This window comes from Thalassophryne amazonica, chromosome 18 (genome assembly GCF_902500255.1).
Source record: "Thalassophryne amazonica chromosome 18, fThaAma1.1, whole genome shotgun sequence".
Lineage (NCBI taxonomy): Eukaryota > Metazoa > Chordata > Actinopteri > Batrachoidiformes > Batrachoididae > Thalassophryne > Thalassophryne amazonica.
The window spans coordinates 27,438,458-27,462,441 of record NC_047120.1 but is presented as its reverse complement, the minus strand read 5'-3'; the positions used below and the strand labels follow the sequence as shown (position 1 = coordinate 27,462,441).

Here is a 23,984-nt window from a genome sequence, read left to right as displayed (position 1 = left end):
TTAGGTCATGTACTATAGATGATCTTGATTCTTAAAGAACAGTAGAGTCCTTATTGCCTTCTTATTAGACTGAATTCAGAGGAAATATTTATTTATGTGCATGTGCCTACCTTGTAAGAAATATTTCAACAACCATTGTATGGACAAAATGTTAATAAACTTAAACCCTGAGTGTTTAACAAAGGAAAAGTGCGTGCATGCATGCATGCACAATTCTTATGCAAGTAAATGAAAAACTAAAATTTTCCCATCTTACTAGTTTATTTTCAATTATAAACACTTCTGATATTTCAAACATTTAGTGACCAGTATAGCTACCCTCCTTTTCAATGACTGTGATGAGCCTTCCATCCATGTCACTTTCTTGACAGCAACCACAGCCTCTCAAATAAATGTATTGTTTTCCCTCACTGTAAGGTTCATGTTTAAGAAGGGCGCATAAGTTCTCAACAGGTACATCAAGGGAAGAAGGGGGCCATGCTATCATTGTCATTTTTGAGGCCTTTGCTGGCTGGCCATGCAGTGGAGTACTTGGATGCATGTAAATGGAGGATTGTCCTGCATAAAAATCATGGTCTTCAATGATACAAACATTTTCCTGTACCACTTGCTTGAAGAAAGTATCTTCTAACAAACTGGCAGTACTCTTGGGAGTTAATTATAAGTCCTCCTTTAGCTTGAAAAGGTTAAAATAACTCATCCTCAATAACTAATCCTTCTCCACTTTGATGGCATCTGACTCAAAGTGGTGCTGTGTGTCCATTTGTAATCCAGGCAAGAACCCAGCAATCTGGTCAATCAAGAGTCACTCATTTATTCTGGCTATAAAATCTTTCAAAATCTATCTTCACATATTTCTTAGGGGCCCATCCTGTCAACTTGAGTCTTGATCAGTGGTGGGTCCTGTTTCAGCCTTCCTTACCTTGCCTATGTCTCTGAAAACCTTGTACTTTTGGTCACTCCAGGTAGCTTGCAGTTCTGGAATATGGTGGCACTGGAGGATAATGGGTTCCTGGTAGAGTCATGTTTAATTCTTCTTGAGTCTTTTCTTCACTTCTCCACACACCTGTGCAGTAATCATGTTGTCTAATCAGCATGTTGATATGCCACACCTGTGAGGTAGGATGGATTGTCTCAGCAAAGGAGAGGTGCTCACTAACAAAGATTTAGACAGACTTGTGAACAATATTTGAGAAAAACAGGTCTTTTGTGTAAATTGAAAAATGTTTTAGGTCTTTGATTTCAGCTCGTAAAAAATGGGAGCAAAAAAAAAAAGTGTTGCATTTATATTTTCGTTCAGTGTATATTGTCCCAGACAGCACTATATTATACTGCAGTTGAAAGTTCTTGGTATGATGTTGTAATGTTGAATATATTGTATATTCTGCCTTTTGTATTTCAGATTACTCCCTCAGGAATGGCTTGTTGATCTTCTTTCTCTTGGTGGTTCCAATTTTGGTTCTTGTCACTTTGGTGCTACTCTACTTCTTCAGGAGAGAAGCTCTGGACCCCTGCCTTAAAAAAAGACCTTTCAAGTAAACTCTTAACTGGCATTCAAATTTATACATTCAAAACATTTGCCCTATGCAGTTGCACTGTTCTGATAAAGAAATGAAGGTTCTCTTCTTCTTTTACAGGTCACGCAGTCCTCGAAATGAGCAACCAAGTGGTAATGTTCAACAACCACCACAGGCTCCTGCTCCCAGGGTGACTTTTTACTGTTTGCTGTATTCTGTATGTGTCACTCTGAGCAAAACCATGTATCAAAAACATACTGCGTATCCAGAAAGTATTCATGATGCTTCACTTTTTCCACATTTTATGTTATAGCCTTATTCCAAAACGGATGAAATTATTTTTTTCCTCAAACTTCTACACACAGTACCCCATAATGATAATGTGAAAAATGTTTTAGTTTTCTATTTTTGCTAATTCATTAAAAATAAAAGTAAGAAATCACATGTACTGAAGCATTCACAGCTGTTGTGTAATTTCTGTGATGATGATCAGCGTAAAATGAAACCAATGATGGAGGAGCAATCAGGAGTCAGACATACTGAGGCAGAGAGATTTATTTTTGGTCAAAGCAGAAACAGATGCACCTGGAGAAGTTCCAAAAAGATACAGCATGCAATGTATTGCCAGAGCCTTCTGGCTTTCCATTCTCAGAGACCTGTTTTAAAGATCTCTGCTATAACAAAATAACATCATAATAAAACATGGCCTTTAGCTAGTCAGGGCCATGTTTAGATGTTAAGTCCTAAATTGGAGAAGTACAAAGTGTTATATCAACAAGGACGGGGATGAACCTGGACCAGTCCTGCCCCACAGGCATGAGGAAAACATTAGTTTTTCTTCCACAACAGCCTTTGCCATGAAGCTCAAAATTAAGCTCAGGTGCATCCTTTTTCCACTGACCATCCTTGAGATGTTTCTATAGCTCAAGTGGAGTCCACCTGGAGTAAATTCAGTTGATTGGACATGATTTGTAAAGGCACACACCTGTCTACATATAAGGTCCCACAGTTGACAGTGCATGTCAGAGCACAAACCAAGCATGAAGTCAAAGGAATTGTCTCTAGACCTCTGGGACAGGATTGTCTCAAGGCACAAATCTGGGGAAGGGTATAGAAGCATTTTTGCTGCTTTGAAGGTCCCAATGAGCACAGTGGCCTCCATCATCCATAAATGGAAGAAGTTCAGATCCACCGGAATTCTTACTAGAGTTGGCCGCCCTTCTAAACTGAGTGATCGGAGGAGAAGGGCATTAGTCAGGGAGGTGACTGAGAACCCGATGGTTACTCCGTCAGAGCTCCAACATTCTTTTATGGAGAGAGGAGAACCTTCCAGAGGGACAACCATCTCTGCAGCAATTCACCAATCAGGCCTGTATGGTGGAGTGGCCACTCCTTAGTAAAAAGGCACATGGCAGCTCGCCTGGAGTATGTCAAAAGGCACCTGAATGACTTTCAGACCATAAGAAACAAAATTGTCTGGCCTGATGAGACAAAGATTGAACTCTTTGGTGTGAATGCCAGGTGTCATGTTTAGAGGAAACCAGGCACCATCCCTACAGTGAAGCATGGTGGTGGCAGCATCATGCTGTGGGGATGTTTTTCAGTGGCAGGAACGGGGAGACTAATCAGGATTGAGAGAAAGATGAATGCATCAATGTACAGAGACATCCTGGATGAAAACCTGCTCCAGAGCGCTCTTGACCTCAGACTGTTGAGATTAGGGATGGATATTAAGATTTTGTCTATCGATGCCATTATTGATTCCGCTTATCGATCCGATTCCTTATCGATACCTCTTTTTTTTTTTCTGTGTACTAAAAGTAGGCTTTACAGGTTTTCTATGCCAGCAACATTTTATTTAGTCTTAAAGTAAATAAATATTAAATTGGTCACTGGATCCTTAAACTCTGGACATATTAAACTCTACATGGTAGATCCCTGATCTCTGAACATAAATAGAAAAAAATAAAATCTCGTTTTTGTCTAAAGCATTTCCTTTCAGACATTATTGGCATGAATGTCTTTCCATACGTCTGAGCTGAGCTCTTGCAGCTGGCTGCACTGCACATCAGGATGTACTTGTAATTCATAAAGAACGCAGGACGTCTCATTTTGGGAGGGAAAAAATATGTTTTAGTCGATTGCAGTTTACAACCCCTGGCAAAAATTATGGAATCACCGGCCTCGGAGGATGTTCATTCAGTTGTTTAATTTTGTAGAAAAAAAGCAGATCACAGACATAACACAACTAAAGTCATTTCAAATGGCAACTTTCTGGCTTTAAGAAACACTATAAGAAATCAAGAAAAAAAGATTGTGGCTGTCAGTAACGGTTACTTTTTTAGACCAAGCAGAGGAAAAAAATATGGACTCACTCAATTCTGAGGAATAAATTATGGAATCACCCTGTAAATTTTCATCCCCAAAACTAACACCTGCATCAAATCACATCTGCTTGTTAGTCTGCATCTAAAAAGGAGTGATCACACCTTGGAGAGCTGTTGCACCAAGTGGACTGACATGAATCATGGCTCCAACACGAGAGATGTCAGTTGAAACAAAGGAGAGGATTATCAAACTCTTAAAAGAGGGTAAATCATCACGCAATGTTGCAAAAGATGTTGGTTGTTCAGTTAGCTGTGTCTAAACTCTGGACCAAATACAAACAACATGGGAAGGTTGCTAAAGGCAAACATACTGGTAGACCAAGGAAGACATCAAAGCGTCAAGACAGAAAACTTAAAGCAATATTCTCAAAAAAATCAAAAATGCACAACAAAACAAATGAGGAATGAATGGGAGGAAACTGGAGTCAACGTCTGTGACCGAACTGTAACAAACAGCCTAAAGGAAATGGGATTTACATACAGAAAAGCTAAAAGAAAGCCATCATTAACACCTAAACAGAAAAAAACAAGGTTACAGTGGGCTAAAGAAAAGCAATCGTGGACTGTGGATGACTGGATGAAAGTCATATTCAGTGATGAATCTCGAATCTGCATTGGGCAAGGTGATGATGCTGGAACTTTTGTTTGGTGCCGTTCCAATGAGATTTATAAAGATGACTGCCTGAAGACATGTAAATTTCCACAGTCATTGATGATATGGGGCTGCATGTCATGTAAAAGCACTGGGGAGATGGCTGTCATTACATCATCAATAAATGCACAAGTTTACGTTGATATTTTGGACACTTTCTTATTAAGGATGATGAAATCATTTTTCAAGAAGATAATGCATCTTGCCATAGAGCAAAAACTGTGAAAACATTCCTTGCAAAAAGACACATAGGGTCAATTTCATGACATAGGGTTAATGTCAACGAGCAGATGTGATTTGATGCAGGTGTTAGTTTTGGGGATGGAAATTTACAGGGTGATTCCATAATTTATTACTCAGAATTGAGTGAGTCCATATTTTTTTCCTCTGCTTGGTCTAAAAAAAAGTAACCGTTACTGACTGCCACAATCTTTTTTTCTTGATTTCTTATAGTGTTTCTTAAAGTCAGAAAGTTGCCATTTGAAATGACTTTAGTTTTGTGTCATGTCTGTGATCTGCTTTTTTTTCTACAAAATTAAACAGAATGAACATCCTCCGAGGCCGGTGATTCCATAATTTTTGCCAGGGGTTGTATTGTCTGTATTACAGTATTTGGAAAGAAGTGTCATTTTATTTCAAGCGGCAATTCGTTTTGAAGTTAATTCTGACCAGACTCTGTCTCGGCAAAGAGCCGCGCAGCGTTTGGAGCTGTGCCAACGTAACGTAGGACGATTCTCGTTTCTTGACTGCAACAAGACAAGAGTCCGTTAGTGACTTTAATCCACAGAAAAGTAACTCACGATTGACATATTCTAATGGCTTTGAGAGGGTAAAGAAGTGGACTTTCCGCTTCCCAAGAGTGGTGAATCAAAGAACCAACGAGCCAGTGGATCGAAGCACTAATTCATTGGTTCACGCTTCAAAGTGGAGTCACGCTGCAGAAGCAGTTGATTACAGAGCCTCTGCAGGGTCTGCAATCAACATAGAGAAATGATCATTTTCCCAGCAAACACCCTCAAAACAACAGCTGCTCTGAAGGACCGATAATGGAATCGTTAAGCAAATAGACTATTGATATCGGTGGATTGAATCATTTCTTAACAATACCCAAAAAGAACCGGTTCTCGATACCCAAACCTTGTTGAGATGGTTCATCTTTCAGAAGGACATTGACCTAAAGCACACAGCCAAGATATCAAAGGAGTGGTTTCAGGACAACTGTGATAAATGTCTTTCTGGGTTCCGGTCCAGCAAGAGTCCAGACCTGAATCAGATTGAACATCTCTGAGGAGATCTGAAAATGTCTGTGCAATAATGCTTCCCATCCAACCTGATGGAGCTTGAGAGGTGCTGTGAAGAGGAATGGGCATAACTAACGAAAGAAAGAATTGTGGCATCATATTCAAGAAGGCAGTAATTGCTGCCAAAGGTGCATCTGCCAAGTATTAAGCAAAGGGTGTGAATACTTATGTATGCATGATTTCTTAGTTTTTTATTTTTAATAAATTTGCCAAAAAAAAAAAACTTTTCATGTTGTCATTATGGGTGTTGTGAGTAGAATTTTGAGGGGAAAAATTCATTTACTCCATTCTGGAATAAGGCTGTCATAAAGCAAAATGTGGAAAGAGTGATGCACTGTGAATACTTTCTGGATGCACCGTATAGTTTTCCCCTCCTCTGACCCTCCATTAAGTCATTATGACTGGAAATGTGGAGAAGTCAGAGTACTTTTGAGCAGGGGTCAAATTTACCAATACTAATTATCTGATATTGAGTGACATCCCATCAAAGGTGAGTCATGGGCTGTTGGGCTGTTATTGAATCTGTGGATAGGGACCAACAAGCTCAGGGCCTGTCTGGGAATTCCTTGTTCTATTTGTGATACATGTCTTTTTTTTTTTAGTAGTTTTTAGTATGACCTTTTTAAATTAAGCTTTTGCTCAGCTAAATTTTTAGGGAGTGCTTTGTCTGTATCAAAGACTACATATACCAGATTTCAAAAATGGTTGTCTAAATATACATGAAATCTCAGATAAAAGTTGTATACCATTATGATATTTAACAGGTTTGTTTTAGTAAATCCTGTCTTTTTTTTTTTTTCTTTTGCCATTCCAGCCGCCTCCTCCAGCAGAGACCAAACCTCCAATACCCGGGTATGCCCTAACTAAACACTCTTTATAGCTGAGCAATGCTTTCTGCATTAACTCCTCCTTCACTGGTTTCATTTTCAGTTTCCAGTATGGAGAACTGGACTACTGGAACGACAGTCCGAGTGCTACTGACCCGATTGCTGTTGACTCGCGTGCTACCACCCCAAACCCTCAAGCTCCCAAACAGGGTCCTGGAGTGCCCAAACCAATACCTCCCAAAGCACGTCCACTGTGAACTTTTATGCCTTATTTTTGAATTTTATTGTTTGCAAAGAGGTATTTTTAAACTAGAAGCACTCAGAGATTGCAAACCTCTGCCAAGTCCATAGGGTCACTGACCCTAAAGAGATTCCCTCCTTGGCACAGTGATCTATTCAACAGTTCAGTGTTACAACCAAAACTAAGATACATACACTTTTCTTTCCTGTATATTTGACATCCTTGACCATGAAAACATACCACTAGAACTTGGAATCACTTTTATGTCTTTATCAGTTGAAAAGTTATTGTATAAAAACGATTTTTCGGTAATGGCGGTTTTCTTCTGGATCTAGCTCCATAACATTTGAAGCTACATCAAATCTGACACCTTACTGAATCAGTCCAGATTCAGCTACAATTTGGTGTTAGTTGTGCATCTCTAGCTTCATTTGTCACCTTACACTGACATTTTCTATTTTCCCTATATTTTTGCATATTCTGGATCACCAGATCGGGAATCCGGATCCGATCATCACCAAACTTTGTTGTTTGAGAAAACATTTGACTGTTACACCCTAATTTTTTTTCAAGCTTTTCTGCCTTGTTTTTGTGTTTAATCACATGTTTAGTGATTAAATTTTAGTGATGATCTGGATCACCACTAAAATTGAATCCCTTGTTCCTCTTGTCATTTCCAACCACTCAACAAAATGTAATCACAATCCGTTCAAAACGTTTTGAGTTATCCTGCTGACAAACAGACAAACAAACAAACGCGACTGAAAACACAGCCTCCTTGGCGGAGGTAAAAATGTGACTATAAATACTCTGTTATTACTGGCCAGTACATCAGGTCTGTTGTAATATAGTAGCAGATGATGCTGCTAGATATATTTATGGTCTGCTCTATGTTTGTTTGTTTGTTTTTTAATGTATTTTCATGTGGAATGCAGTGAAAAACCAAATATGTTTATGCAGTAACATTTAAAAAATAACTTTTTAAACAAGTTAATTATAATAAAATGCATCATGTGATGAGTGTCTCAATTGTGGTAACGGTTAGGATATTTATTCCACTAAAATTGTTACAAAAGCTGTAGCCTTTTTAAAGGTCAATTTGGTGTTCAGCTGAACATACTGACAATCCTGTCATTATCATAATTAAAAACAAAATTCTGAAAAACTATTATTTGTACAGTGAGCAAAGGGCTTCCAAGGTCTCCCTCTAGTGGATCTTCGTGGCATTGTTTTACACAGACCCTGATGATAAAAGGCTGAATGTTTTTTTGTTTTTTTTTTCTGTAGTTGATTTTATTTATTCAATATGGACATAACATTCACATTGGACAAACCAGATGCAGTGTTTTAAGTGTTATAGCAAAATATACTAATTTTCAACACCTGTCCATAGAGGGCTTTTAGAAGTAACACAATACAAAATTTACACAATTGCACCTACTATATACAATACATTTCAATTGTATACATCACCATGTGCACAGTTCTGTCCTGATTTTAGCCACAGTTTCACACACCTATTAAAGGTGGTCATATCAGTCTGCAGTTTTAAATGTGTGGGGAGTGAGTTCCACAGTCGGGCTCCAGCAGAGGAGAAGCTGGACTGTCCAAAAGATGTTCTGTACTTAGAAACCACACAGTCCCCACTCACAGAGGCTCTGGTGTTTGGTCTGAGAGAGGCTTGACGTCTCACAGCCGAACCAGAGAACAGTGGTGAGACATGATTATGTAGACATTTAAAAAACAATTTCAATGTGCAAAAAATGTACAAAATTCTCAAATGTATAAAGTTTGTGCTTTTGGATATCACAATGGTGCCACCTCATAGGCTTTCTGTCAAACACCTTGACAGCCTGCTTGTACAAAGATATTACAGGCTTGAGCGTGGATGCAGACGTTAGTGATCATGAGGTGAGACAGTATGAGAGATGGGAGAAGATCATGGCATGTAAGTACCGCAGAGCAGCTTGATGTGACAGCTCCCGTCTTATGAAGCGAAAGCAACATAAGTTTAGTTTTACTTTTTTTACAGATGTACTTTACATGACTTTGAAACTTTAAGTTGCTATCAATTATGATCCCAAGATATTTTGTTTCTATTGCCTCTTGGATTATTTCATCATTAATGGATACGACAAAAGGGTCATTTAAAGGTCGTGATTTGATAGAAAAACAAACAGCAACAGTTGGATGAGATTTTGAAGGACTGGAGCTTGTTTAATAAGATGATCTGCTCCTTGGTCTTGGTTGTGTTCAAAAGCAAGTAGTTTTCTGTGCACCACTCAGTTGTTCCACCTCGTCCTGGTATGTGGACTCATCCACCGCCAACTCACCACAGGAGTGTCATCAGCAAACCTGATGATACTGCTGGAGTGAGCAGGTGTACAGTCGTGAAGGGTGTAAAACATGGGGCTCAGCACACAGCCCCGAGAGGAACCAGTGCTGAGGGCTGAGGTGATGTTGTGACTGACTCTCACCCTCTGGGAGCGATCAGACAAAAAGTCCTTGATTCAAGAACAGATGCAGTGAGACAGTCCCAGGTCTGACAGTTTGGACACCCGTCTGTGAGGGAGGATGGTGTTAAAAGCAGAGCTAAAATCCACAAAAGTTCACCTTGCAGAGCTCCCCTGCTGCTCCAGGTGGGTCAGTGTGGAGAGCTGTGGCTGTGGCATCTTCTGTGACCCATTTGCTCTGTATGGAACTGGTGCAGGTCCAATCTGGCTGGGAGAGTTGAATGATGAACAATATGTGTGAACCAATGTTTCAAAGCATTTCATGATGAGAGGTGCAAGTGCCACTAGGCGGTTGTTGATCAGACTGTAAATGGTGGGCTTCTTTGGTCGAGGTCCGGTGATAGAAGACTTCAGCCAGGATGGGACAAGTAGACTGGTGAAGGGACTGGTTAAGATCTTGGTACAGCTGACCAGTGCAGTCTCTAAGCACCTGTCTGGACACACCATCAAGTCCTACAGCTTTCTTTGGATTCACAGCCCTCAGTGTGCACCTCCCCTCATGAGATCTGTACCTACAACATCTGACTCTGTGGTGTTCAGAGAATAACCTGGTTCTGAACACCACCAAAATCAAGGCCATTGTGGCTGTCAGGAGGACCAGGAAGACAACCCCCCGACCACTTCACATAAATGGTGAGACATTGGAGGTGGTGGACAACTTAATGGGACTCCACATCACCAAGGACCTCTCTTGGTCAGCCAACACCTCCATCATTTACAGTTCATAATATAATCAGAAGATTCAGAGAATATGGAGATGTTTTTACACATAAGCGGCAGGGCCAAAAACCAACATTGAATGCCCCTGACATTCAATCCCTGCATTTAAAAACCGACATTGTGTAAAGGATCTTACCATGTGGACTAAGGAACACTTCAGAAAACCATTGTCAGTTAACACAGTTCGTCGCTACATCTACAATTGCAAGTTAAAACTCTATCATGCAAAGCGAAAGCCATTCATCAACAACATCCAGAAACTCTGCCGCCTTCTCTGGACCCGAGCTCATTTGAAATGGACAGACGCAAAGTGGAAAAGTGTGCTGTGGTCTGAGTCCACATTTCAAATTGTTTTTGGAAATCATGGACGCCGTGTCCTCCAGACAAAAGAGGAAAAAAGACCATCCAGATTGTTACCAGCGCCAAGTTCAAAAGCCAGTATGTGTGATGGTTAGGGGGGTGTTTCAGTGCCCAGGGCATAGGCAACTTACACATCTGTGATGGCACCATCAATGCTGAAAGGTACATCCAGGTTTTGGAGCAACACATGCTGCCATCCAAGCAACGTCTTTTTCAGGGACGTCCCTGCTTATTTCAGCAAGACAACACCAAGCCACATTCCGCACGTGTTACAACAGCGTGGCTTCATAGTAAAACATTTGAACATTAAATATCTTGTCTTTGTGGTGTGTTCAGTTGAATATAGGTTGAAGAGGATTTGCAAAAAAATTGTGACCGTAGGACCTTTTGTGGCTGGGACGGCAGTGGGATCGAAAACCGGATGGCTCAGAGGCTCACACTAAGGACCATTCCTCTACCAGGTCAGCCAAAGGGGAACTAAGCTAGCAGGAACGTCTTTTCAATCCAGACTTCATCTTGCTACAATTGTATTCTGTTTTTATTTACATTTTACACAATGTCCCAACTCATTGGAACGAGGGTTGTATTTGAGTATGGGGGATGACAGCCAATCAGAGTGGAGTTGCACTGTGACGTCAGTGGCTGGTCTCTTCAAAACCGCTTTGCTTTGTGTTTATATCCAGGGTTTTCATGTATCCCATAATCTCTTGCGCACCAGAGTCGCTGCAGTCAAAACAACATAGAGAATCCACATGACAATTGTAAATGATTATATGAAAAATGTAATTTTTTTATGCTTTACCTCACGTTAATAAGACACTGCATGCATGATACCCTGAAAACTTGCTAAAACAATTATAACAATAATCCGTGTCTGTTACGTTTAATCTGCGTGGAATTTAATAAACGGAAACCGAATTTCAGACCATATATATTAGTCTGGAACAAAGAGGACAAACAGTATTGTAAAGAACAATAATAAAGACGTTAAAGAGCAAACTTCACTTTCTCCCAGAACAAAATGATCAGGAAGCGAGCGTAAATAACGGAGAGAGACAGCCTGTGATTCTCACGTTTACATAAAACAAACGCAATAACGACTATAAACCCAGAGAATATATTCACGAGAGTTTTAGGCACAATATTAAAAAAGTTTGATGTTGCGATGTTAATGGTGGTGTCCGTGTGCAGCGGTTAAAGTGAAGCCCGATCAGAGCGTCTCAATGCAGTTCTCAATATTACTGAGATCTCGCAGCGTGGCGAACTCTCCAAGGTTTTGCAGGATTTGAAACCAGAAAAAGTTGGATGCGTGCCGCTCATATATTGTGTAAAAGCTCAGGAGAAATAAACACTTCTAAAACCGAAAACGCTGTTTTTGGAACCTAATAACACCTCTGAACTTATTTTGCGGACGTTAGCATGGTGACGTCACAGGCTGGTAGCTAGCTGCAAAACTCTTGTTTTGCTTGTGTGTAATATATCCTCTTTGTCATATATTATGCAAAAGATGAGAGGCGAGAACTAAACACTTAGAAAACTGAAAATGCTCTTTTTGTAACCTGATACACATTTTGCGGCTTTAGCGTGCACGCTAACCTCAAAGCTAACTTATGGACTTAAATTTGTCTCATTAATACCAACAAATGCACAGAGGGTGATCTACAAATATTCCTTGATTTGCATAACTTCTGCTTTTGTCAAAAGCTCATGCACAGGCAAAGCCTCCTGCAGATGCTGTGAAAACATAAATATTGTTTTTGATTGACTGATAATAGAGGGGTTTCATTGAACATGTACAAATTGTATGTAAAACAGGATGTTTCCTTCTAATGCCACGTTCACACTGGGCGCGACGTGAGCGGCAGCAGCGACAGGTTGTCATGTAATCCCTATGGAATGACTCGTTTTGGCGCCAAGTCACGCAGCGTGACGCGATGGACGCGAGTGAAGCGATTTTGAGTGATTGGCGCGTTTGTGGCGCAATATTGTGTCGTATCACGTCGCGTTGCCCTCCTCCCCAGGTTGAAAAATCTGAACTTTTTCGTCTCGTCGCGACGCGATGTCCAATCAGGGACTGAATATGTAGTGACGTGGAGATGTTTGGAGTTTGACTGAAGATGTGAACATGTCCTGTATCTGGTAGCAGTCTGTGAGCAGGACTTATGTCTCTTTTGTCCCTTATTTCACAATTATGACAGAGTTTTTGGAGCAAGCAGCAGCCCCACAGCAGCGGGGAGCAGAGTTTCTTTTTCTTTTTACTTTAAGTGCACACGCGAGCGAGCGAATCATCCATGGAGATTATTTTACTTACTAACTACACAGATGTATAATAAAGCAAATGGTGACTGGTTTATAAAAACAATTATGACAGTTTTTTTGGGAAAGAGCGAGGAGCAACACCACAGCAAGCAGCGGAGTTTCTTTTTTTTTTTTTTTTTTTACATGCGGCGCGTGAGCGATTCATCCGTGGAGATTATTTTACTTATTAACTACACAGATGTACAACCCCTGGCAAAAATTATGGAATCACCGGCCTCGGAGGATGTTCATTCCATCCATCCATTTTCTTCCGCTTTATCCGGAGTCGGGTCACGGGGGCAGCAGCTCAAGCAAAGCCGCTCAAACCTCCCAATCCACACACACCTCCTCCGGGGGAACCCCAAGGCGTTCCCAAGCCAGCCGAGAGATGTAGTCCCTCCAGTGTGTCCTGGGTCTTCCCTGGGGCCTCCTCCCAATGGAACGTGCCCGGAACACCTCTCCAGCGAGGCGTCCAGGGGGCATCCGGAAAAGATGCCCAAGCCACCTCAACTGACTCCTTTCGACGTGGAGGAGCAGCGGCTCGACTCCGAGCTTCTCCCGAGTGGTCACTCAGGATGTTCATTCAGTTGTTTAATTTGTAGAAAAAAAAGCAGATCACAGAGATGACACAAAACTACAGTCATTTCAAATGGCTACTTTCTGACTTAAATCAGGAAAAAAAATTGTGGCAGTCAGTAACGGTTACTTTTTTTAGACCAAGCAGTGGGAAAAAAAATATGTAATCACTCAATTCTGAGGAAAGAATTATGGAATCATGAAAACAAAAGAACGCTCCAACACATCACTAGTATTTTGTTGCACCACCTCTGGCTTTTATAACAGCTTGCAGTCTCTGAGGCATGGACTTAATGAGTGACAAACAGTACTCTTCATCAATCTGGCTCCATCTTTCTCTGATTGCTGTTGCCAGATCAGCTTTGCAGGTTGGAGCCTTGTCATGGACCATTTTCTTCAACTTCCACCAAAGATTTTCAATTGGATTAAGATCTGGACTATTTGCAGGCCACGACATTGACCCTATGTGCCTTTTTGCAAGGAATGTTTTCACAGTTTTTGCTCTATGGCAAGATGCATTATCATCTTGGAAAAAATGATTTCATCATCCCCAAACATCCTTTCAATTGATGGGATAAGAAAAGTGTCCAAAATATCAATGTAAACTTGTGCATTTATTGATGATGTAATGACAGCCATCTCCCCAGTGCCTTTACCTGACATGCAGCCCCGTATCATCAATGACTGTGGAAATTTACATGTTCTCTTCAGGCAGTCATCTTTATAAATCTCATTGGAAACGGCACCAAACAAAAGTTCCAGCATCATCGCCTTGCCCATTGCAGATTCGAGATTCATCACTGAATATGACTTTCATCCAGTCATCCACAGTCCACGATTGCTTTTCCTTAGCCCATTGTAACCTTGTTTTTTCTGTTTAGGTGTTAATGATGGCTTTCGTTTAGCTTTTCTGTATGTAAATCCCATTTCCTTTAGGCGGTTTCTTACAGTTCGGTCACAGACGTTGACTCGTTTCCTCCTCATTCGTTCCTTATTTGTTTTGTTGTGCATTTTCGATTTTTGAGACATATTGCTTTAAGTTTTCTGTCTTGATGCTTTGATGTCTTCCTTGGTCTACCAGTATGTTTGCCTTTAACAACCTTCCCATGTTGTTTGTATTTGGTCCAGAGTTTAGACACAGCTGACTGTAAACAACCAACATCTTTTGCAACATTGCGTGATGATTTTCCCTCTTAAGTTTGATAATCCTCTCCTTTGTTTCAATTGACATCTCTCATGTTGGAGCCATGATTCATGTCAGTCCACTTGGTGCAACAGCTCTCCAAGGTGTGATCACTCCTTTTTAGATGTAGACTAACAAGCAGATCTGATTTGATGCAGGTGTTAGTTTTGGGGATGAAAATTTACAGGGTGATTCCATAATTTTTTCCTCAGAATTGAGTGAGTCCATATTTTTTTCCCCTCTGCTTGGTCTAAAAAAGTAACCGTTACTGACTGCCACAATTTTTTTTTCTTGATTTCTTATAGTGTTTCTTAAAGCCAGAAAGTTGCCATTTGAAACGACTTAAGTTTTGTCATGTCTGTGATCTGCTTTTTTTCTACAAAATTAAACAACTGAATGAACATCCTCCGAGACCGGTGATTTCCATAATTATTGCCAGGGGTTGTATAATAAAGAAATGGTGACTGGTTTCTTAACACAATTATGACAGAGTTTTTTGGGGGGGAAGCGCAAGCTCCAGCCCCGCAGCAGGCAGCAGAGTTTCTTTTTTTTTTTAAATTGTTTACATGTGCATGCGTGAGCGGGACAGGAGGTCCTCAAAGAGGCGGAAGGACCGCTGAAAGCGGCCGTCATCCAGACGCAGCTCCTGCAGCAAATGATACTCCCTGAATTGGGAACGTCTCATGACATTTGTAAGCTTTCCACAACAGCTCGCTCCGTGTGATCAAGGTCCGTCATGTTAACTTGACTGACAACTGGAGCCGGCGAGCAGAATGGAAGCTCCTCCTATTTGACGCACCGGGGCGAATTTTCACAGCAAACGCAGAGCAACACACCGGGTGAAGGAGGCGCATCCATCGCCACGCGACCCCTGCGAATTTGTAGCGTCTGATCGCGCCCAACGCGGCAATAAAAGTTTGACCAGTGATTTGAATTCTGATGCAGTAACAGGACAAAAAAGAAACAGCACAAAAATATTTGTGTAAAAAATTGTATTAAACATTTAGTGAAATTTAAGCATTCATCATAACATTATAAAAATAGAAATGTAAGTCCCTTTGGCTGACATATTTCTCGTATCAAGCACTGAAGCAAAATCTACAGTCTTGCACATGTCTTCGGCGCAATAAACAATATTACGACTCTTGTTCACATTTCGCGAACCTGGCTTAAAAATGATGCTTTGAAGCGCGTTTGTGCATGATTAGTGGCATTAAACCTATGAGTGAATGAGCAACTTTTGCGTAATCCATCAATACGAAACATAGTAAGTCCCTTCGGCTGCTCCCTTGTTTGCACTCGGGGTCGCCACAGCAAATCCAAGGTGGATCTGCATGTTGAATTGGCACAGGTTTTACGCCGGATGCCCTTCCTGACGTAACTCCACTTTACATGGAGAAATGTGGCAGGGGTGGGATTTGAACCTGGAACCTTCTGCACTGAAACCAAGCGCACTAACCACTTGGCCACTACCCCTGCATTATGAAAATAGAAATAAATAAATTTAATGTCTGGTTCACGGTGGCTGTGGGTTGTCTTCCAGCTTCTGATCCTGATGCATCTTAAAATCAGAGTTCTGATCTCCTCCCTCTTCTGTCTCATTTGTTGAAGTGGGAAACCAGCTCTCCAGGCACATGGGGATATCAAAATGCACCACAGGGTCCTGAGGAGCCAATCCGAAAGTTTAGTTTACGTACAAACTTTAAGCACAGTGTGATCATGTTTGTTTGAAATCCAGTGATGTCCACCTGCAGGAAGCTCTCCACATTTTGCAGCAGGTACAGCCCACAGTCGGTTTTGTTGTCCTGTTGGAGGACCCTGCAGCTGATGGTCTCCATAGAGGCCTGTGTGAAGAGGTGGGGCGTGCCTTTTTGGACCTCCCACTCCACCTGCAGTAGCTAACAAGACGAAAAACAAATAAAACCTTACAAACCATCTTTCTGCAGGACATCATGATCTTAAAAAACATTTTGCCATCACGATGTTAAATCTACAAGCATTTCATTCGATACTTTACATTTTATACATCTGTCTGCTCGTCTGACTCTCTGATGTTATTCAAGTTATCATTGAATTTTGGGCTCATAAACAGTTCACTCGTTAGCATCATAGGTGTTGATGAGCTCTGGAACTAACTGACTGATGGTGGCGCTCACTTGTTATTCTAGTAAACTGGTAAAAAGCTGAGACTCACTCTCTGAGGTGCTGACAGACATCCTCGTGGCTCGACAGATTGAGTGAATCCATCACCAGAAGCACGGCCTGCATGGGGCGACAACACAGGTCAGCTTAAAGACAGATGAGGATGAAGGTGGAGACCAGAGCTCTCCAAATCTCCTCCTGGAGGACCCTGTCCTGCATGTTTTCATGTCTGCCTGCTTGACTCACACCTGATTATTTAATCCTGGTGTTTCCCAGCTCCTCATTGGCTGAGCACACCTGTCAGAGTTAATTACAGTGGCAGAGCAGGGAGAGTGGGGAAAAAAATCACGCAGGGCAGGTGTCCTCCAGGATCAGATTTGGACGGCTCTGGTACATGGAGCTGTCTGTGAGAACTCACTTCTTCATCACTGTGTCCTTCTGACAGCCTCGCTTAGTGCCACTCCTTCAAGAAAAACAAAAAAACCACATTAAACTGCAAATTAAAATCAAACTGATTTATAGCACATAGAAGGTATGAATTTGTCCTCTTAGTAACCGCCGTGATTTAAGATCTGGCTCCCGCCCACTTTTCACAGACTTCTCCCACACTCTTGTTGTACCCGCCTCCCACATGACATCACCACACAAGCTACTTTACCCGACAAGCTAACAAAGACAAACACGATTATTAAGAGAGACTGAAATAAAACAGGCAGGTGTTTGATAATATCTGTGTTAATTCTATTGTTTCATGTTAGTTATCAAGTATTTGCTTAAATGGTGTTTTTTGGTGAGCTTTGGTCATCTGTTTCAGTATGTATGTCAACTGGTCTGAACTCATCACAAACAAGGAATTACATTTTACCATATATCAAGTAACTTGGTTGAAGACAAGGGGCGGAGCTTCCCCTCAGTCGGTGGGGAACCAGTAAGTTTAGAACTGTGAGAATAAACCACACACACTGTAACCCCACATTGTATAAAGGTGTTGTGCGAACCGTCTTTCACAAGATGGACACCGTCTGTGAAGACCCAGGCCTGGTTTTCAACGTGACTTTCATAAATTCAAATGAGGAATATTACTTTGGTTCTTTGTAAGGGGCAGTAAATTACATAAAGAACCGGGAGGAAATTACACAGGGTTATACATTTTTTTTAGTTCTGTTTTTTTAAATTTCTATCCTAAGGTTATTATTTAGTTTGTATGTTATGACAAACATTTTTCATCAGTGTTGTTCAAGAGCCTGAACGTCATATTAACAGGACATTTTAAAGCTACAAGTATTAGCGATTGTCTAAGAGATAAGCAAATGATGATCTTTTTTTTTTTTTTTGCATATGATTTTCAGGACATGCACAGAATTAATGGAATCAGTCAATGAGAAAAAAAATTGTCATTAACTTTGTAAAAATTGCTGCATGTTCAGACCTGAAATTTTGGGTTCTGAGAGACACAGGAGAGGACCAATGATCTTATTTTGGGCCATGTTGGCATCCTTGAACATAATTTGCTGCTATTTAATATATTAGTTTACATTTGAATGTTGACACAGTGGGGATTTGGGGGTTTGTTCTGTATGAAACCTTGTTGCTAATCACAGGGTCCTGGTGCCACTAGAGGCCACTGTTGAGTGTTTTTTTAATTGAAACTTTAAGTGGGTAGTCTACTTGGGCACAAAGTCTCTTTTCCTCTCTTGAAAGGTTGACTTAGTGAACACAGCATCATTCAAAACAGAAAAAGTAGAAAAACACTGCAGCAGAAAATTACAAGAAATTAAATTAGATATTTAAAAATATATGACGTGAACCAAATCACAGTGAACGTTCCAAGACTTTCTGTGCGCACTGTCCATATAACGTGGAGTTGCATCAGGAAAAGTACTGGGTATAAATCTTGAGCATACATGCGGATATGTATCAGTCTGAGCTATAGCATCTATTGCATTTAATTTGAAATCTGAAGAAAATAATTTGCTTTTGGATTTTGGCTTTTTTTTTTTTCCCCCAGCATGGATTAGGAAAACCTGGGATCAGTTTTAACAGGAAAACCAGCAGGTTTTCAGTTGTGGAATATGAGCAGAAGTTTCATTTCAGTTCCCGTTTAAGTGACAGACAAGTTCACGGGTTTGATTAATTTCACCTCCACATGAAGGCAGAAAAAATGTTTGACCAGAAGAAACATTTGAAGTTTATGCTGCAAAAAAAATCTATTTATATCTGACAATTTAACAACAGAAAGAGAAATATCTAAATTGAGATTATCCAGAGAACTGGACTGAATGTAATATCCAGAGCATGTAAAGGGTTTGTGTTGGTTGGTGTTTGTGGTGTGTATTTACTGGAGGCTGCTGGGATGTCTGAGTGACAGCTGGTTTTTTTGCGTCTCGCTCTGCTCCATCTGAAATTCAAACATAACAACGCATCAAGTCACAAACTCAACTTCACCATCACAGAAACTTTTACAACCAATGAAAAGACAAAGTGATCAAACAATCATCGTGTAGTGAAAATTTGACGTAAAACCCGATAGAAAATAACAACAAAAAGTTATTCTGACCAAACCAAAGCTTCCTAGAGCTGCTTCACAATAAAAGCCCTTCATTAAAAGCACAGTGTGGTTTTTAACCCAAACAGTCCCGCTGCAGCTTGGCAACGAATCCAATGTGCAGAGTGCAGATCAGCGCAGCCCTCCAGGATAGGTGACGTTATTATACAACCCCAATTTCCATGAAGTTGGGACGTTGTGTGAAATGTAATTAAAAACAGAATACAATGATTTGCAAATCCTCATCAACCTATATTCAATTGAATACACCACAAAGACAGATATTTAATGTTCAAACTGATAAACTTTATTGTTTTTGTGCAAATATTAGCTCATTTTGAAATGGATGCCTGCAACACGTTTCAGAAAAGCTGGGACAGTGGTATGTTTACCACTGCATTACATCACCTTTCCTTCTAACAACACTCAATAAGCATTTGGGAACTGAGGACACTAACTGTTGAAGCTTTGTAGGTGAAATTCTTTCCCATTCTTGCTTGATGTACAACTTCAGTTGTTCAACAGTCCGGGGTCTCCGTTGTCATATTTTGCACTTCATAATACACCACACATTTTCAATGGACGACAGGTCTGAACTGCAGGCAGGCCAGTCTAGTACCCGCACTCTTTACTATGAAGCCACACTGTTGTAACACGTGCAGAATGTGGCTTGGTATTGTCTTGCTGAAATAAGCAGGGACGTCCCTGAAAAAGACGTTGCTTGGATGGCAGCACGTGTTGCTCCAAATCTGGATGTACCTTTCAGCATTGATGGTGCCATCACATGCCATGGGCACTAACACTACCCCCATACCATCACAGATGCTGGCTTTTGAACTTTGCGCTGGGTAACAATCTGGATGGTCTTCTGCCTGTTTTGTCCGGAGGACACGACACCCATGATTTCCAAAAACAATCTGAAATGTGGACTCATCAGACCACAGCACACTTTCCACTTAGCGTCTGTCCATTTCAAATGAGCTCAGGCCCAGAGAAGGCGGTGGCGTTTCTGGATGTTGTTGATGTATGGCTTTTGCTTTGCATGGTAGAGTTTTATCTTGCACCTGTAGATGTAGCGACGAACTGTGTTAACTGACAATGGTTTTCTGAAGTGTTCCTGAGCCCACACGGTAAGATCCTTAACCCAATGATCTTGGTTTTTAATGCAGTGCCACCTGAGGGATCAAAGGTCACGGGCATTCAGTGTTGGTTTTCGGCCTTGTCGCTTCTCCAGAAAGTTCTCCAGATTCTCTGAATCTTCTGATTATATTATGGACTGTAGATGATGGAATCCCTAAATTCCTTGCAACTGAATGTTGAGAAGCCACTGCATTACACTGTATTACATTACACATTACATTACCACTGGTGATTATTTCATGACAATCACCTATTTCCAATAGGTGTTCTTTGAGCATTCATCATTCATTCCCAGTCTTTTGTTGCCCCGTCCCAACTTTTTTGAAACATGTTGCAGGCATCCATTTCAAAATTAGCAAATATTTGCACAAAAACAATAAACTTTATCAGTTTGAACATTAAATATCTTGTCTTTGTGGTGAATTCAATTGAATATAGGTTGAAGAGGATTTGCAAATCATTGTATTCTGTTTTTATTTACATTTTGTACAATGTCCCAACTTCACTGGAATTGGGGTTGTAATTAAGCGCAAACCGCAGCGTTCACTTTTATTAATTATGAAAAAGATGAACCCACCGACCACGACAGGCGGTGAGACACAAACTGACACAACGTGACAGCTTTTGCTGCACATGTGATCACAAACACTCAGGAGCACCTGTCACTGACACCACTGTTCAATTTAACAACTGTTACACATATTATTAATATTATTTGGATAATCCAGTCTTCAAATCATTCAGCAACTTTAAAAACAGGTCTGGTTTCTCATCTGGTTTCTGGCCAGAAATTTTGAACATTCAAAATTTGGCGCACTGGTGCCAGATTGTGTGCCAGTGCAGGGATCAAATTTGTGCAAGGGTCAACATGCCTTTAGTCTTGATTCCTGACCGTCACAAACCCAGACACTCCGGTTCCTCACTCAGCTTCTAAAGTGCTGCAATCAGAGTGTCCACTGATTCCACAAATTACTGTTCCAGATGTTGTGTTAAATGTTACACAGGCTGAGAGACACAGTGTGTTTTTGAGTGTAAAACTAAAAACTCTGGCTCACCTGTGGGCCTGTCATGGGCCTCATGCTGAACCTCCTCCAGTCCCGGGAAGCAAATGACCACCAGGTACCAGTGAGCGCTGCAGAAACAAATCAACACAACCACTTTAAGTTCCATGATTCTGCACATGTGAATTTTCCTGCATCACCCTCGGAAAGAGTTTACTGCTCATTCTTTAGTGTGTTGCAGGTGATGAACCTTTAACCCACAGCTGCTCCATTTGGGGTCCACAGACCGCACTTGACCCACAATGCCTTGTTTTGGCCAAAACACAGAAACTGACAAACTCTATGCAAATGAATAAATTACTGTTCAGCACATTAAAATAGTCGTCTTTTATTATTGTCAAACTTTGTTTTATATTTATAATGTGAATTTTCTTTGTCAATTATAATGAATAAAGAGTAATTAATGGGTCTGAGGTCGTCTGTGAGCCCAGACACAGACCCCGCGTCTGTGTCTGTGATCAGCACAGACTCACAGCTGCACTGAAATGATCAATGAGCTCCAAATTAAGGATATTTGCTGTTATTTTTCACTGGTGTCATTAAACAATATTTTTGTCCTGACAGGAGCTCTGTAATATTATCAGGGGAAAAACTGATTCATCACGATGTTACACAATCCACATCACGGTGCACAATCACACCGGTGATGACGACGACATTGGTGCCCCGCCCACCACATCACAGCTGGATGGAAAGTGTTTTTCTGAGTCATTTTCTGAGGCTGATTTCTGTGTTTGTGTCAAAAGTCTGAAACAGAATTCATCACATATCTGGAAAAACAAACAACGAATCATGAAGTGACGTCAGCCACACTTACGATTGATTGACAGGAACAAAGAGGAAGTCTTTGCTGAAAATATCAATATTTCGGGTCCACGTCTTCACCCTCTGATGTCTCATATGACGATCACTACAAAACAAACAAATAAGTAAACAAATAATAAAATAAAGTTAGAGAGGTTGAGTTGTGATGACTTTCAGAAAAAAAAACCTTTCCTGAAACAAATTTTAAAGTCTTTATCCAATTAAATTCGGTGCTTTAAATGACGAGCAGAAAGCAAACAAACATTTATTTTCCGAAATTATAGAAATCAGTGCAGAAATGAAATTTTATTTTTAAAGCAAAATGTATGAATATCCAACAAAAAGATTTAAATAAAAAATGATAATAAAAACAATTAAACTATTTTAAAAAGAAATTCTAAATGTATAAGTTTTAAGATGTATAAATTCTAAAATTATGTTGAATTATTATTAATAATAATAATAGCACATTAACATGCTGATAAAAACTATGAAACTATTTTAAATAATCTAACTGCATCAGTGATTCCACTTATTTCTGAATTCAGATTTATTTTTTCAAAATGAAAACTCGATCAGTTTGTTCTGAACAGAAAAGAACATATGAATATTTTTAGTTGTTGTGTTCTTACGAAACAGAGGGGGCGTTGTTTTCTCCTGCGGCTTGTTGTCTGCTCAGCTGATTGTAAAAGAAACTGCTGAAGACATGACTCCGCTTGGCCACAGCGCCACCTACTCCTTCCACAAGGTACCTGCAGGAGAAAAAGGAGGTGTTTAAACACAGTCCTTCTCTGTCGCCCCCTACTGGTGACTGAGTAGAAACAACAATGTGCATTGCTTCTCGTTTCAGAAATCATCGAGTTTTGATCCTGTTGTCTGATGGACTGACTTGAGGTAGAAGTCAATGATGACGTCATTGAGGTAGATGCGCGCATCCAGACGGGCCAGATCGTCTTTGGTCACCGTGATGCGCCCCTTACATGGCACCGCTGGATACTGGATCAACCTGATCAACACACAAATGTCAATGAATTCACGAATTTATGTTCATTTTTATGCTATGAGCACGTTTATTTATGAAGCAGAGGATCTGATGGACTCAGGTGAAGATTGTGGATAACTTAACCTGTGGGGAAGCTGCTGCAGATCAAACGACCTGACTTTGGTCCCTTCAGTTCTGCTGCAGGTTTCATCATGTTTGGAACTCTCCTAAAAAGTCAATGAAAAAAAATATTAGATAACAAGACCAGAAACATTTACAAATACTCTTAAATGAAACTACAAATCTAAGGTGTATTTCTTTTGGTGTTTGGAGAACTGGTGCTGTTTTGACTCCTGCTGACTGTGGTGTGTTTGTTACCTTCATCTTCTCTTCCAGAAGAGAATCATTCACTTGTAATGTTTCTTGTCCTCCTTTCTCCTCATCATCCTCTTCCTCCTCACTTGACAATTCAACTGAAATGGAAAAAAAAAACATTGTTCTTTTCTGACACTTTTTCAAACATTGTCAAACTGATGACACTTAATGGGAGGATTATGAAGCTGATTTCTTATTGTTAACATGTTGACGTTCTGGAGTTGGGCTCAGATTCTGGACCAGTACTCACTGGGCTCTGATGGTGCTGATTTTTGGGTCACTTTGGGTGTTTGATGCGTTGAAGAGGGAACTGAATCCTCTTCATCGTCACTTGACAATACAACTGAAATCGGGAAAAAA

At 40.5% G+C, this 23,984-nt stretch overlaps 1 protein-coding gene and 1 long non-coding RNA gene across 2 annotated transcripts in view; one reads left to right on the top strand and one right to left on the bottom strand.

The window, feature by feature from the left end:
• LOC117531082 (disintegrin and metalloproteinase domain-containing protein 9-like) overlaps positions 1-7,080 on the top strand; it is a 48,987-nt gene extending 41,907 nt beyond the window's left edge. The window contains 4 exon segments of the mRNA XM_034194120.1: positions 1,403-1,535; positions 1,638-1,707; positions 6,672-6,709; positions 6,788-7,080. Of these exon segments, the coding sequence (XP_034050011.1) occupies positions 1,403-1,535; positions 1,638-1,707; positions 6,672-6,709; positions 6,788-6,941 (395 nt within the window). The 3' untranslated portion in view covers positions 6,942-7,080.
• Positions 785-16,019, bottom strand: LOC117531083. The gene is made up of 3 exons (XR_004566516.1): positions 16,007-16,019; positions 7,282-7,288; positions 785-1,036 (listed from the first exon to the last, which is right to left on the bottom strand). It is a non-coding gene; the product is annotated as an uncharacterized LOC117531083 (long non-coding RNA).
• Between the last annotated feature and the right edge of the window lie 7,965 nt (positions 16,020-23,984).